Raw genomic sequence first — 15,453 nt, 5'->3', positions numbered from 1 at the left:
ATGAGAAACATTAATTCAGAAATACTAGTAATTGTGTGTCTGTAGTGTGCATAAAAGCCTGTCTTGCTTACAGGAAGCTTAGAATGATACTTATTTGATGTTTATGGAAGTAATAAAATATATAACAATATAACAATACATTTTAATTTATGTGACCTGGGAGGATAAAATAACACAAAGTTTTAGAACTTTGCTTAACTGAAAAAGTATTACATATTTTTACCAAATCCTGTTTTGGAATTTTATAACTAACTGATGCTTTATTTCTTTTCCAGAATCTGCCCAGCCTTCTCAAAGATGATCGTTTTAAGGTCATGTTTGAGAATCCTGATTTCCAGGTAGATGAGCAGAGTGAAGAATTTAGGCTACTTAACCCACTTGTTTCTAAGATAACTGAGAAAAGAAAGAAGAAACTGAAGCTCTTACAGGAACTGGAAGAGAGAGAACAGGTAAAATATTTTCTTTTTGGATGGAATAAACAGTATTTTTCTGTTTCACATTTTCAGATTTTTCATCCTGAAAGAAGGAAGCAATGCAAGTCTCTGTTTCCAGCTGCATTACTTAGATCTAATTTACAAGATTACCCTCATTTTCAGATATATGCCTACCTCAATTGTAGGTTTGAAAGACATACAATATGTAGGTGGAAATAATTTTATTATTTTTCATTGCTTCATTTGCTGATAGTACTTTCATTCAAATTGTGCATTTCTTCAACCGTATCTGTGTAAAATCTGTCACTTAGTCTAATTGCAGGGATGGTTTGAAAACAAAATTAGTCGATGATTTCTTATTTTATACTATTTTTGTCTGCAGGAAGAGGAGGAAGAACCAGAAGGAAAACCAAGTGATGCAGAAAGTTCTGAGAGTTCAGATGATGAAAAAGGTTGGGTTGAAGAGGTCAGGAAACAGCGCAAGCTTCTACGCCAAGAGGAAAAAGTAAAGCGACAGGAAAGGCTCAAGGAGGATCAGCAAACATTACTAAAACCTCAGTTTTTCGAGATTAAAGAAGGAGAGGAATTCAGAAGTTTCAAAGACTCTGCCAAAAAACAAAAGTTAATGAAGTAAGACAAATGTTCCTATTTTAATAGTGGAGGGTGGAAGATTCTCAAATATTTCTCTATGAAACAAGCCAGTGGCATTTTCATTAGTTAGCATGATAGCCTTGGAAGCACTCACTAATGAAGCCACATCTGGTGATTCAGGGATATGACTTAGGGGGACACAGTCGTTGAAAGCTTTGTTTTGTTCTTAAACAAATACAACATTTCAAGTATGCCAGAGAGACAATGCGAACGAGATGAGTAAGAGGTTAATATTCTGAGCCAGATTTGAGGATCCATTACTCATTGTTGGCAAACTGCTGCTCACACAAATAATAGCAGTGATGTCTCTGAGGCTGTTTGAATTTGTCTGCTGGTGTCAGTATGAAACTGACAGTCTGAATGAAATATGAAATATGAAATACTGCATATAGATTCCTCTGAAAGGCTGTGGAACAGTGCATGATTAGCCCCTATCTGGAGTAGGTTCCAGATGGTGAAAGAAAACACTGTACTGTATAAAGGGCACACTTATCTTTTAGATTCTCAAGGACTTGCCTTTGAGGTGCTTAATAATGCCTGTAAATCTCATTGATTTTTATTTTTTTCTCCAGAAGTGAGGTTAGGCCTTTGGAAGACAAGGTTTAATAGGCTTTTATTATTTAGGGAGCAGACACTAATATTAGAATACTGAGGGACAATAGCTTCAGAGTTCTTGCAGTGCATTGGATGCAGGGCACAATTTTGACTACTGTTGGAAACAAGCTGTTGGGTTAGATGGATCTTGTTATAGCCATTAATTTTTCTTTTTTACTTAGAATGAAATAATACATTCCAAGAAAAAAAAGAATAATATAAGGATACTTTTAAATGTCATTAATAACTGCCAGTGCAGCCTATTTGTGTTATGATAGCCGTTTTCTAGAGATACTTCAAGAAACATGTGATAAAAATACAGCCTTTCCCTTAAACATACACATTTTTAACTGTGAATTGTCACATAATGTGAAAAAGCGTACTGAAATTTAGGCAAGTAAGCCAAACAGCTTTAGAGAAGAGAAACGTTTAGAAATAAAATGGTTTTAAAAAGCCTGGCACAGAATGAGGTGAAATCTTTCATCTGTAGTTTAGGGGAAGAAAAATTGCTTCATCTAGGAAAAAATGAAATCAAACACCACAGCCTCGTCCAGGGGATGGAGGGATATCAGTGATGTTATAAACCATGGAAAGACTTAGAAAAGACTGCTTGAGGGATGAGAGAATCTGCCTTACAGGTCACTGTTAGTTCCATGCAAAGTATTTTTCAAGGGGTGACGTGTAATTAGGGTTGCTCAGGTTACATGCACTCACTGTAGTGGATTCACAGATGGGATGTACTTGACTTCTTTCCTTTTATTTTTGCCTAAGCAAAAAGTGAATCCATTTGTGCTCATTCAGGCATTGTTCTGACAGCATAAGCTCAATATTCCTCAAAGTCAAGGAGCAAACTTTAAAATTACAGCTGGCGTCCATTTGTTATTACTGATGTGATTACAGAATCGTGATGGTTTAATCTGTGTTGTGACCTAACTTGTTTGGTTAAGCATTTTCACCCAGCAGAATTTTATGAAAAGCACTTAAATATGTTTTCTGCTGGCCTTCTTCAGCGATAAGTAGTCAGCATAAAAATAATTAATTCAACTAGTGTGCTGGAAATTGGAAGGACTGCAGTGGCATGTACAATCTGGTGATGCTGGCATGTTTGTCTTTGATTTGATTTATTCAAGCTATGGAATGATGGTCTGTGACCAATATAATTAAGTGCCTTAATACCTTCACTACGCACTTAATGGCTAGGTGTTCTTTTTTCTCTAATCGTATAATGTTCTACCTGAGGAAACAGTTTATGACTTACATAAAACTGGGTGTTTCTTTTGACATGCTCCTGACTCAGCACGGCTCCAAGCCCAACTTCTGAAGTGGTGGTGCATACTATAAATTTCTTAACAGACCTGCAGTCTATGCAGCGCTCTGTGTAGGAAAGCTGGCAAGCTTATTTGCGATCATAACAAATAACCTCGTCTCAAATCTGTCTGCGTTTCTCTTCCCCCCTTTGTGTTCTTATGCTTACATATGAAAACCTGCTGAACGTATTAGTAAAGATGCAAAACTTTTCTTTGTTTAGTTAACGCATAATTTCCTTGCACAGCAACTTAAAAGGAATACATAAAAGGAGAGAGGGTTTTTTTGTTATCAGGGTCCGCAGAGCGCTTTTGATTTTCCTGATATCCCTTCAAAATGTTTGTCGTTGAAGTTGGAGCACACAAAAATGAAAACCTGAAGTAATCCTACTCAGTCAAGTGTAGATCAGTGCACATACAAGAAATTCAACAGAATCCAACAAACACAGCTGGCTTTCCTAAGTGTTGCTCGAGTACAACAGCAGGAAAAGTCCTGAGAGACTCTTCTCTGCTCTTTTGTAAGGAGGAAAAGAAGCACCTGGTCAGTTCTCACTTCTTTATTTCTTTCTCTGTTTAACCCGTAGGGCAGGGGAGGGTGCATTTGATAACACTGTTAATGTGTCAATTGAATCTGTTTGTTGAGGATGATTTTAAAAGGATCCAGGCAGTGCTGAGCTGCGCGTATCAGCTTGTGTGATTCACTGCCACTTGAGATCCATGCATTTTCCGATAAATACAGCCATATCTGTGCTTATCCAGTAAAATGGCAAAGTTAAAGCCTTTTCCTCCTTTCAGTTTTTCTCCTGACTGAAGCAGAGTCTGGGCAGTCATGCTAAATAATTGCTGGGTAGAAGCCATATTTCTTCAACTCACTTTCAAAGGGGAGAAAAGTGGAACTTTGCTTGGATGTAGAAATCCCACCACAATGTCGGTGACTGATCTTCTGCCATAGTTAGCTCTAAGGCTTAGCTTGTCTTCCTGATTCGCACAGACGGAACAAGTTTTTACATGTAGGCAATGAAAAATATACTACAGAAAAAGACATACAATCAAAGTACCTCGTCATGAGAAATAAAGTAATTCTCGACAGTAATTTTTCACTGCTAATCTGAAGAGTCTTTGTTACATAAATGGCTCATTAACCAAAACACTGCAGACTTCAGAGGCTCCGTGCGTAGAGCACACTGTGCGAGTCTTTCATCCATAGAAATTCCATTGACTTTGGTGGCTGCTCCTCGTGTGTATTTTTATGATGATTTATTTTCCACCTTCCACTTCAAGGGAAAAAGGTGCTGAAGAGTTGTACAAAAATATTTCTTAATAGAAATACTGGAGGTCAGTTCCTGAGAGCAGATAGCCCACAGCCGCTGGCTGATGAGCACCATGCAGGAGAGGTGTGTGGCACTCTGCTGTGGGGTCAGGTTCTCCCTTCAGTTCTGACCCACTTGCCTGTGGCGTTCACTTAGTTGCAAAACTATTCCAGTTATCCCGCTGTGGGACACAGTGTCTGAATAATCACTTCTAGTTGGACTCTGTAGCTGCTGATGGTGAAGTGTCGTTTCTTTCTTTGATTAATTTGAACATATATTCAACATTATTTCCTTCCTTCAGAAGAGTTTCTTAAGTTAGGAATTCTAAAATACCAGCTAGACTGGATCTATCTCGCCTTAAGTACTTTTGTGTGTGTGCTTTTATCTGTTACTGCAGCTGAATATACCTGACTGCTTCTAAAACGTCTTGGAAAAGTATAGCAGTACTGGGGTGTGGTTTCTTTCTCAGCTGGAGGCCTGATGCTTTTTTAGAAGTAAAGACAATGAGCTTTTCAGTAGAAACATTTTTTAAGTTTATGTAAGTAGTATCTGGAGGGAGCAATTGGAACTCGTGTTTCTTCTCTGTTTACTGATGATTTAATTTCTAGACGTGTGGCACTGAAAGGTTTCAGGGAAACTAAGATTCATTTTGACTGCATTATTGGAAGGTCTCGTGGTAAGATGGCAAGAATGGAGGCTAATGTTAATTGTTCTCTGCAGGAAAACTCTTGGAGATCGTTTGAAGCTTGAAGAAAAACTTGGCACACTGAATGTATCTGATACGACAGTGGGCAGCAAACAAGCTACGTTCAAATTAAAGAAGGTGAGCTATACATACATGCATATATATATATATATTTAAGAGATGCAGAAGTATCTTTAGGTTTAGTGTGAAGGGACAGGAACTTGAAAACAGTCAAACACATGTCCCTCTTCATTTCTTCATGTGCTGCCAACGCTTCTGCTTCTTGCCAAAAGAATGAAAGCCTCCGGTAGTGCTCTGTGTGTTTATACCCTTATAACCCAGGCAGCACTCATAAAACAATACGTTCCAGTGGAAAATACTGGCTTCCATATTTTAGTAGTTTATTTGCAGACATATATCATCAAAAGCTTGTGACCTTACCTGACATCAGTGACTAGTCAGATCTTGGTTGCGGGTCCTGGCATGATTGGGATGCTGTTGGTGACACGCTTTCTCCTGGTTGATAATATTGCTGGGTCACGGCATGATTAAAATCCACTTTTGTCATTGAACTTGTGTGACGTAGATCACAAGAATGAACTCTGGTCTTGTGCTTGCCAAATTCCATTTGAAATGTGTGGTTGAATGCTGCTCATCTACCTTTCCTAAAATGTTTTTAGTTCCCATTTTCTTCTTTCCAAATAGATTTCTTCTTAACAGCTGTCAAATATTCTTCTCATCAGTAAAACTACCGTCACCAAAAAAAAGATCAGATCACTTTGTGCCTGAATAAATTTTTAACAAGCCATACTTACTGAAATGTTTTTACATGACTTCCTTTACTTTTTCATTTACTCTTTCATCTGCTTTCGATTCTTGTATTTCTGGAATTTAAAGCCTGTTGATGGCTAAATAAGCCGCAGATTCCACTGTAGGATAACCATTCAGGGGATTTTACCAGCTGCTGTAACTGGTATGTCAGTGCCTTGCAGCTTTGTAAACAGGGCTTCCCAGGCCTTCTAAAACGCAGTATTTTCATAGCCACTTTAAATTAGGAAGTGCTGAGTCACGTCACTTCTTGCAATTGTTGGTAAACAAAAAAATTTGTGAGGATTTGGATTCGGTCAGACGTGCTGTAGCTTTGAGTTTTTTAATTTAGGGCTGATAATGTGTATCACCTGCTAACTAATGTGGCTTTAGTGAAATACAGAAGTTGTGCTCGTTTGCATTCGGAAGATTTTAAGAGTCTAATTAAGAGAAAATTAATTTATCTACATTAGGTTGGGGGATACATGGGGAGAGCTAGGGAGAAGTCCTTGCAGTGTGCTTTGATGCTCCTAGTTAGAGCATAGAATTCTATGATTCGGAGATAAAGAGAAGCCAAAAGAGAATTCCGCATTACTCTGATCATCAGCTTCTGGTTTGTGATGCCCTGACCTTAACTTGCAGGAGTACCCAGGAGTAAGTAGAAAGGTTTAGCAAGGAATAGAGTTGTGCTTCTATGAGACTGATAACATTTGGCCTTGTAAGTCAGTGGGATTGAGGCTGAGCTTGGCTGTTGTGCTGCAATCAAGCCCACAGATGTTCAGCAGCCACCGACAGATTCAGCAATGAAATTTTGCCATTGATATTTTGCAGTTTAGTTTTCAGGGGATTTTAGCGTGGTTCCTACACTGTGAAGTTCTGCCCTGTTTTGTTTTTTCAGTTTCAGTGTGCTCTGTCACTACAAATTAGTATTAAAGACAGGCATTCTAAACTGCTCAAGTATTTACAGGACACAAGGTTTTTGTTTTCTAATGGGACATTCAGGGAGAGATGGGCTGATGTTTGAGTGCTGTTAATTACAGAATTATTGATGCCGTGGGGATGCAGCTGTTTGAGTTACCGTAATTCTAGCGCTGTGAATGCAGTTAACCTGTGCTGCTGTTGAAATCACTCTAATTGCTGGAGAATTTTATAAGGTGGACACTTGCCTGAGCATGGATAGTTCAAGCCTGCTAGTTCCAGTTGTTCCTGCTTAATTTCAAGACAAGCACTCAGGATTCCCAATAAAATAGAACTTTATGGCCATATGGGCCATAAACAGAGGGCATTTTCCTCTGTTTGTCATACAAGTTAACTCCTTTTGGTGTATTTTAGATGAAGAGGAAAAACATTCACAGGTGCAGATATTTTTGTTTATTGCCATGTTGAAAACGTTTCTAGAATTGTCTCCAGCGTAGCAAATGCTTTCATGAAATTCTAAGATCACATGTTAGAAAACCTGTCTGTTTCAGTAATATCAGGTAAATGAGGATAGGATAATGTGGGACCAATTCTGGGAACGTTTCCAGGTTTCCCTCGGGGGTTTCTGACTTGATCTGTAAGTATTTGAACAGTGACGTGGTTCATAATTTTACAAGATCTTGAGGGTTTGTTTTCTTTTTATCTTTTAACATTCTAGTCCGAGCACCAGAAGAAACAGCAGGAGGCTGAGAAACAGCATCGTCAGGAGAGGAAAGCACTCAGGCGCCCTGCTAGTCACCTCAAGAGTAAACGTGGAAGAGGACAACAGTTTCATTGATTTATGTTATCTTTTTAAGAAACTTTTTTATTTTTCATTTGAAAAAAGGGCTTTGTGGTACTGATGTATTTGTATTTTGTTTCACTGATGAACAGAAACCAGAACTTGCTGAACTCTGGGTTAGTTAATGAAAAGTTTATGAAAGTGTAAGTATTGTCCAAGGGACCTGGTGTGTACGGTATGTTATAAACTTCAGAGCGAACTGTATTTGAGGAGAAATCACCAACAAGTGGTTATTGTGTAACCCTGTATGTTTTCTATACAAGAATTTATGTATACAATGAGGCTGACTGTCTTTAATTTAAGAGAAATATGATTTTGCTTTCTGAAGTCTTTATTTATGACTTTTTAGATACACAGTCGGGGGGAAATTATTTTGTTTAAAAACTTTGCTTTACAAGAACACAACAGTTTTTTATGCTGCTTCTTGTATGACATAACAACTGTGTTTTACAGAAACTGGCTTTGTCTTTTATGTTCGGGGTTGCCTGTATGTCCAAGAGAAGGTAAATGTACACGCTCATGTACAAAGGAGAATTTGAGAAGGACAACAGAGTTAAATTCTGTGGCCAGTGCATTTAATCAGAAATGTTTTGGTAAGCAAGCTGTTATTCAGGGTAGTTCAAATAGCGTATATTTACATGCAAAGCGTATTAAGGCCACACAAGTAACCTCCAGTCCTACAAAGTTAGTTTAGGTAACCAAGTTAAGAAACTAGGACATATGTTAAGAATATATTTTGTATGTCTTATTTTTGATTACCAACAGAATGCTTGTTGCTAAGCAGGGCAGAGCATTTCTTCTTGATGTTTTTTTATTATTATTTTTTTAATCTAGAAAACCCTTCATTCCTATATGTCATTCACCATTTCAGTACATAAGTTTACTTTTACCTTTGGTCTCAGGAGAGCTTTGTTTATAAACAGTTTTTAAGATAGCCTTTTCACTATATCCAAGGAACTGTGAACTTTGGATCCAGCAAAAATCAAGGAATCTACCTATGACTGGAAATCACGTTGACACTTGGAAGTAGTTAAGAGTTATGCTTTATAAACTGGAAAGATTGTTGATACATTTAGATCTTCTGGACAGTATTTATTGTACTCTTGAACCAAAAAGCTGCTTTTAAAACCCGATGCTTTTCTGAGTCAAGCTTGATTGTCTTTTAGATGTAGGATAATTGATGGTGGATTTGGACTTTTCGTCTCTCTGTTTTAACTGTACCTACTTTCATTTCTTGCTTCTGGTTTTAATTGTATTGTTTCGTTTAGTTTAAAAATGTATAGGTACAGTGAGGCTAACTAGAGATAGAAATGTGAATAATGGATGCCAGCCATTCTGGAGGGTAATCCTAGAAAACTGGTGGCCTCAGATAGTATTGGAGTTGACTCAAGCGTTCGAATGTTCATGGATGGCACGGATGGTTCAACAAACAGGACCCAAGGCAATGGCTGCAAGTTGTACCAGAAGAGGTTTAGACTAGGCATACGAAGGAACTTTTTCTCTCAGAGAGTGGTCAGGCACTGGAATGGCTGCCCAGGGAGGTAGTGGAGTCACCATCCCTGGCAGTGTTCAAGAGGCTCTGGATGAGGAGCTATGAGATAGAAATATGGCATATGGCATGTGTAGTCTGGTACCCAGTTACTTGGCTGTACTCTACCAGAGCAGGCTTTAAGTACAGCCAATGAAACCCTTGGCAAAGGAAGACGTAGCAGAGCCTGTTCATGTACTTAGGAATCTGGCACGAAGCATGTTCAGATTCTTGGGATCGATAAAAAGCATTGATAAAAGACTGATAGAAGGGCAAGATTTGAGAGCTTCAACAGAAGCTGACATACTAATTCCACATAACTGCAACTAATTAACTTCACAATGCAGCCAAAATGTCATCCTCCAGTTGACACAAAACTGGAGGTGAAAGTATCTACTGTTCTCCTCAACTCTTCTGTTAATGTCAGAACACTAGAGTGTAGAATGTATGTGCATGTTTTTATATGATCAGTTTATGTATAGACCTCCAAGTAGGTATGATTTGAAATTGCTAATTTCAGGAACAAGTGGTGAGGGGGTAATGGTGGCCAGCAGAACTCCCTGCTTCACTCTGTCACCATCTCCTTTCTCTCTGGGTGATGGGTGATGTGAAGCACTCTGTGCTGTGTCTCTTGGCCCAGGAGGTTATGAGGTTATTTCAGAAGTGACTTGATTATCTTGGGGATGCCACAGCATCATAGAACTTGCCTTCCCAGGCCCAAGATGGTGTGTTGGGTGGTGGCATGATTTACCAAACATGTTTCCAGCCACACGGTAGTTGGTTCTACCATGGTTAGTATGTAGTGCTTGCCCTGACAGGTTTGTGGTATTGGTCCAACATGGTCGTTCCATTAGGCCTCACCTTATCAGAATCTTTTCCACAGGCTGCTCCAATTGGATGTATTTTACCTCTACAAATAGGTTCAACTTGCCTTCAGTGCCTTCCTCATCTTGTCATGTTGGACTCCATACAGCAGCTTTCTACTTCTGATGGTTTCCCACAACAAGACAGGATCCAGCAGAGAACAAAACATACAATTTCTGTCTCTTCTGTTTTCGTAGTAGCTCTGCTTGAGAGCTCAGGGCATATTTTCATTCAAATATTCCATTGTTTTGTGTTTGGTTTTTTTTTTATGACTCTGCACTTCAGAGATGAAATTCAAAATCATCACAACCATGACAGGTATTTGTCCATGTCCTCCCACATACCTTGCCAACCATCACCATGCTGCCTTGGGGCAGATACCTGGTGATATTCTTAACTAATTGCTTAACCCTAGGAAGAGACAGAAACACATGGAGACCTAGTAATAGGAGTGCGTTGGTTTCATCAACAAAAAGAACTCCCCACACCAAAATCAACATAGCAACATGGACAATGTACACATACTCCACCCCTCATCCCATCACCACGTTACTACTTTGCATGTTCTTCACAACGATTACATCATAAATTCTTCACTGTTACATTCTTGGTCAATGTCCAGTCTGTGTTTTGCCCATTACTACTCTATCATTTTTATATTTAATACCTTTATTTGGGAGCACAGATTTTTCATATCAAGAGCTCTCCTCCTTCCCCTTTCCCACTTCCAGTGCTGAGCCATGGTATGGAATATTTCATTGCTTGGTTTAGGCCAGCTGCTCTGGCAGTGTCTTCTCACCTCTTGACTACCCTCGGCCTGCTGGCTTTTGGGGTGCTGGAAAGAGCCTTGATAATAGGCCAGGGCTGTGCAGCAGCAGCCAAACCATTGGTGTGATATCAACACTATTCTTGCTACAGCACAGGGCAATTGTGTGGAGAACATTAAATACAAGCCAACCAGACCCAGTTCTGAAGGAGTCAAAGTTTTCAAACTCTTCCATCTTCCTCTGTGTCAACCTTTTTTTTTCTTTTTTCAGTTTGCATTAGGTGGGAAAACGAATAACAGACTCGAGTTCAAGGAAGAAAGACTCAAAGGGCAAACTTCCAAGCTGGTCTGCAAGTAGCAGAACAGCTCGCCTGGGGAGTCTGTGTAGTGACCGCTTGAAGATTCACAATGTCAGATGAAACATCTGCAGGAACCCAGAGATAGAGATGAGCGTGCCTGAGGTAGAGGAATGGATATGTAAACCTGATAGGACCCTTCAAGCGTGGTGATAAGAGTTGGTTGTGGTGTGCAGGGAACAGGCATGCAGCAGTAACGACTGGAGTCATTTTTCCCTTTTGCTCCATCCTTCAGCTGAATTGCTCACTAGTTTTATCTTTGTATCTCTTTCATAAAGATTAAATACTTTTTTGGCTTGCATCCATAGCTAATATATTTTGTCTGATCTTGGGAAGTGTGGGTTTTATAAGATGAATGAAAGCGCGTAAATCTATTAATAACCTTCAGCTCTTGATCATTATCTCTGCGTTTCAAAGCCCATTTTGCTCAGTGACTGTCTCTTTGTGATCCTGAAGCAGCCGTCCAATCGCATCACCAAAATGAACAATTCCAGTGCAGCCTGCAGAAAATAATCAGATTCAGCCAAGCTTGCAGTTGACACAACCAGAGCAAAAAGAATCCTCATCCTTTAAGGACTTTGCAGATGGATAAAGGTAAACTTTGTGATGCTGTTCTTAAGTCATTCTAATTCCCATACCCATTCCCCAGAATAATTTTGGTGACTCTCTTTGGTGACTGTGCTCACGTTGGCTGTGTTCTACTGTAGGTTCCTTCCTCTTTGTTCAGACATATATCTTTGATCCATATGGGGCCCAGTGCATATTTCTGTTGCTAGAGCAGCACACGTTGTCCTGTTTGCACTGTAAGTGGCATTTCTGTATGAAAAACTTGTGAGCATCCTGTGTTACAGATTGGTCTGCACCCCGTATGAGCAGAGGTAAAGTAAGCAAATGTCCTCAGTACAAGTGAAGGAAAACTGCAGTGGCTGTGAATCATCTCTGCAGCTTTAAGTGTAAATTCAAAGCCTTATCTGTCTGTTGCCGACCTTGGTTTTTCAGGACCTCCTCTTCTGTTCTTCGCTTACTTGTTTTCAGACTGCAGCGTCCTTTCAAGGAGTGAAATTGACCCTGAACGCTGCTGCTGCTGCTCAGAACAGAATAATTTCTTTTTCACTGTTTGAAATAAACATTTCTGCTGCGTTTTCTTTGTTACATCCAACAATAGTTTAAATATAATTGCTTTGCAGCAAGTTCACGTATAAAATGTCACTGTTCCCAGTGTTGGCATATGTAAGTGACGTTTGGATTGGCTTACCTATGAAAGCAAATCCTTGTTTCCATTTAATCACTCTTTGAGTGGGGCAAAATTGAAAATCCTATTTCCTCATTAAAGAGAAAAGGAGGCAGTTGAAATGGGAAATACCAGCCCAGCCCTAATCAAAATTTATACTCCCAGTTCCTGGAACCACCCTTCCCTTCCCTACAGCAGTTTCTGCCAAAGCCATTCTGTCTCTCCTTCTTATTATCTCCCGTTTTAACATCTGGCTATTTCTTGTGAGGTGCCTGTATCGACACTACAGAATTTCTGTTGGTATCAGAATCTATAGTAAAAATATGTGCAGATACAGCACAGTGTTGAGAATGAGCACTAACGTGGAAATAGTAGATGGATTGCATGTAGGCTTATATTGAACAGAATGGATGTGGACAATCTCAGATGCAGAGTTCTGGGCTATCAGGGTGCATGGTGCGGGCTCAGAGCTGGCACGTTCTTTGTACAAGCTTTTTTAACAAAAGAAATCCCATTTGTACATCTCTATATGCTTCTGTGCCACTGTTACAGCCTTACTTTAGGAATGGTCTGGTTGTTTAGGGTGGAGTTAGTTTTGTGCTATGATTTTTCAGTGATTTCACTATTATATTGCTAGAAATGATCCCAGCTCAAGTGAAGCATATACTGTAGGGGCCATAGTAGACTGCCTGCTTCCCTGCAAGGATTTTATCTTCTCATGCAAATGACAATGTAGTGAAAAGTGATTATCTTGTCTGTTGCAGTTTCAAGGATGTTCTTTTACATGGAATGAAGAGTGAAGGTTGTGACGTTCCTATCATAACTACTCTGTTTTTCCCCTTTCCCACATAGATGTGGGGTTTCCCAACAGGACTGTTGCACTGAAAATATGAGGCAATATTTTTAAACAGATCTCCACAGCAAATAAATATCCTCTATCCGAGGCATTTTAGACAAGTTACAACGTATCTCTTTAGCACGATGCCATGGTAACTACATGACAGCAATTAAAAAATTAACAGAAGCAGAGTCTGGGTTGTGCTCCAGTGCTTCGTCCTGGGCCTGGCACTGTTTAGTTTACAAGCATAGGTGTGGGCAGAGAACACCGTGATTGGCATCCCAGTGTGCATGCAGCTGGGCACAGTATTGCTAAACAAACTGAGTTTAGTCAGTTAAAGATGAAATGAGAAGTGCTGGTAAGCTTAGAGAAAAGCATTTTATGCGGGCTGAAAGAAGAGAGTTCTTTATCTTCTTGTGCAGTCTTTCAAAGACGTGACAGGCTCCTGTAGAAACTAAACAAGTCGGATTCTCCTTCAGAGCAGAGATGAGGCACAGGGCTATTTTGGTTCTCCAGGAAGCTCTTGATCTCCCTGGGATGGTGAGAAGGAAAGCTGCTTTCAGTGGCAGCATTTGGGACTGCCTGTATTGGACCAAACAAGGTTGATTGTGCAAAGAGTTACAGCTCAATGTAACTGAGGATGGAATAACCAATGGGCCAGGAAGGCGGCTTGCTGGCTCCAGTTGTTCTTACCAAGGAGCTTTCCTAGCCCTCATTCTGTGAGTGCATGTGATGCCTACTGAAGCGATTTCTGGAGAGTAATGCCCAGAAATGGATGGGTTTCTGTGTCTGTAATGGTACTCGTGTTTCCTCTTAATCATGGAGAAGCAATAGACACATCACATCAGATAAGAAATTGAATTTCCACTTGCCTCTGAAGATCCTGGGAAGCAGAACAAAGAAGCCACCACTCCCCATGAAATTAGAGGAACTTCTCATAGAAAGTGATAAATGTGGAAAACGAGTAGCATAAGTAAAACAGCCAGTAAAACAGCTGGGAATGAAAAGAGAGAAGAGAGCTGGAAAACCCATTGGGATCTGGCCAAATGCTTTTTCTTGAAACACTTTCCAACAGAGAAGAGCTTATCAATGCAGCTGTCTGAGTTCCAAGAGCTGAAATTAATCTGTTCTGGTTTGGGGTTTTCAGTGAAGACTTTCTAGCTTTTACCACCCTTTTCTCCTAGAGGATAGAATCCTGTCCCAACCTGTTTGTTTTGGGGGTTGTTTTTTGCATTTCAATGTCTTTTAAAGTACAAAAACAACAACAAAGTCCCACTGGATTCCTCCAGCCAACGTGACAATGCTGTTAGAGCTGCTCAGAATGTGGTCTCCTTCAAACTTTTCCACTAATTTTGGTATTGTTTGGTTTTCCCACCTCAACTTGTGGAGTTGCTGGGGGGGGATAGCTAAGCTCTGTCTAACCATGAAGTCTCAGTCAGGGGATACCTGTGTGGAGCAGTAGTCTTGAGTGCCTGCAGTGTGACCACTCAAGTGCTGAGTTATCTGAACCCTTTCTACTTTTCCTTTTTTTCTGGTTAGGCATATTTTGACACTGACAGCATCAAGGCAGGTTCCCCAACCTTCTTTCAGCTGACCAAAAATGGTTCTAGTGAGTACTGTTCAAAGGGCAGAATCATTGCAGGAAGTTTGATAGACAACCTCTTTGTTTCTTCAAGATGCCTTTAGTTTCCAAGTCTTAACAGCAAACCAGTTTCTGCACTACATAGAAATACTGAGAAGGAAAATGATCATCGCTGATGTTTCATTCTGGTGTAGGTAGGCTTTGGTGGCGGTTGATGGGAACTAAGTGGAAATAATGTCTTGATCTCAGCATGTTTTGGAGCTTTTGACTTTGAGACAACCCTACTGCTGGCATTCCATGCATTACTTCATGTCTACACTGACTAATGCATTGCAGGGCATCCAGATGAATAAACCAGGCTAAAGAAACAGATGGGCCTAAGAATCTTTCATTATGTAAGGTACTCATCTGGCCAACAAACTTCTGTTGTTAGACTACAATTCCCATAGGTCAAAACTTCTGTCTCCTGGCTAACACATCTGCCCATTGGTCTGGCCTCCAGACTTGCTCAGAGTTCAGAAGTGTTTGAATCTAAAAGTGCAGGCATATCCCTGCTTTGACCACAGCTCTGAAGTCCTAGTTGAAGGCTGTCCGAAGAGCCTGACAACACCAGTACTTTTGGCCTTCCCTCTGCAGCAGTTCTCTGAGCAGTTATTCTGCTCTTGGAAAGTCTTCCATACATCTGTGAGACCAATCTGTCCAGATGTATCATGAGAGCTTCAGACATGTACCTCATGCTTCCTA

General features: G+C 40.0%; 1 protein-coding gene across 1 annotated transcript in view; it reads left to right on the top strand.

The window, feature by feature from the left end:
- The window catches only part of NOL10 (nucleolar protein 10), a 46,370-nt gene extending 35,011 nt beyond the window's left edge, over positions 1-11,359 (top strand). Inside the window, exons 18-21 of the mRNA XM_015859421.2 lie at positions 276-449; positions 817-1,064; positions 5,014-5,116; positions 7,422-11,359. Coding sequence (XP_015714907.1) covers positions 276-449; positions 817-1,064; positions 5,014-5,116; positions 7,422-7,541 — 645 coding nt within the window. The 3' untranslated portion in view covers positions 7,542-11,359. The remainder of the gene's footprint in view (positions 1-275; positions 450-816; positions 1,065-5,013; positions 5,117-7,421) is intronic.
- The last annotated feature ends 4,094 nt before the right edge of the window (positions 11,360-15,453 follow it).

The sequence above is a fragment of the Coturnix japonica genome, chromosome 3 (assembly GCF_001577835.2).
Source record: "Coturnix japonica isolate 7356 chromosome 3, Coturnix japonica 2.1, whole genome shotgun sequence".
Taxonomy (NCBI): domain Eukaryota; kingdom Metazoa; phylum Chordata; class Aves; order Galliformes; family Phasianidae; genus Coturnix; species Coturnix japonica.
This window is presented reverse-complemented; position numbering and strand designations above follow the sequence as displayed.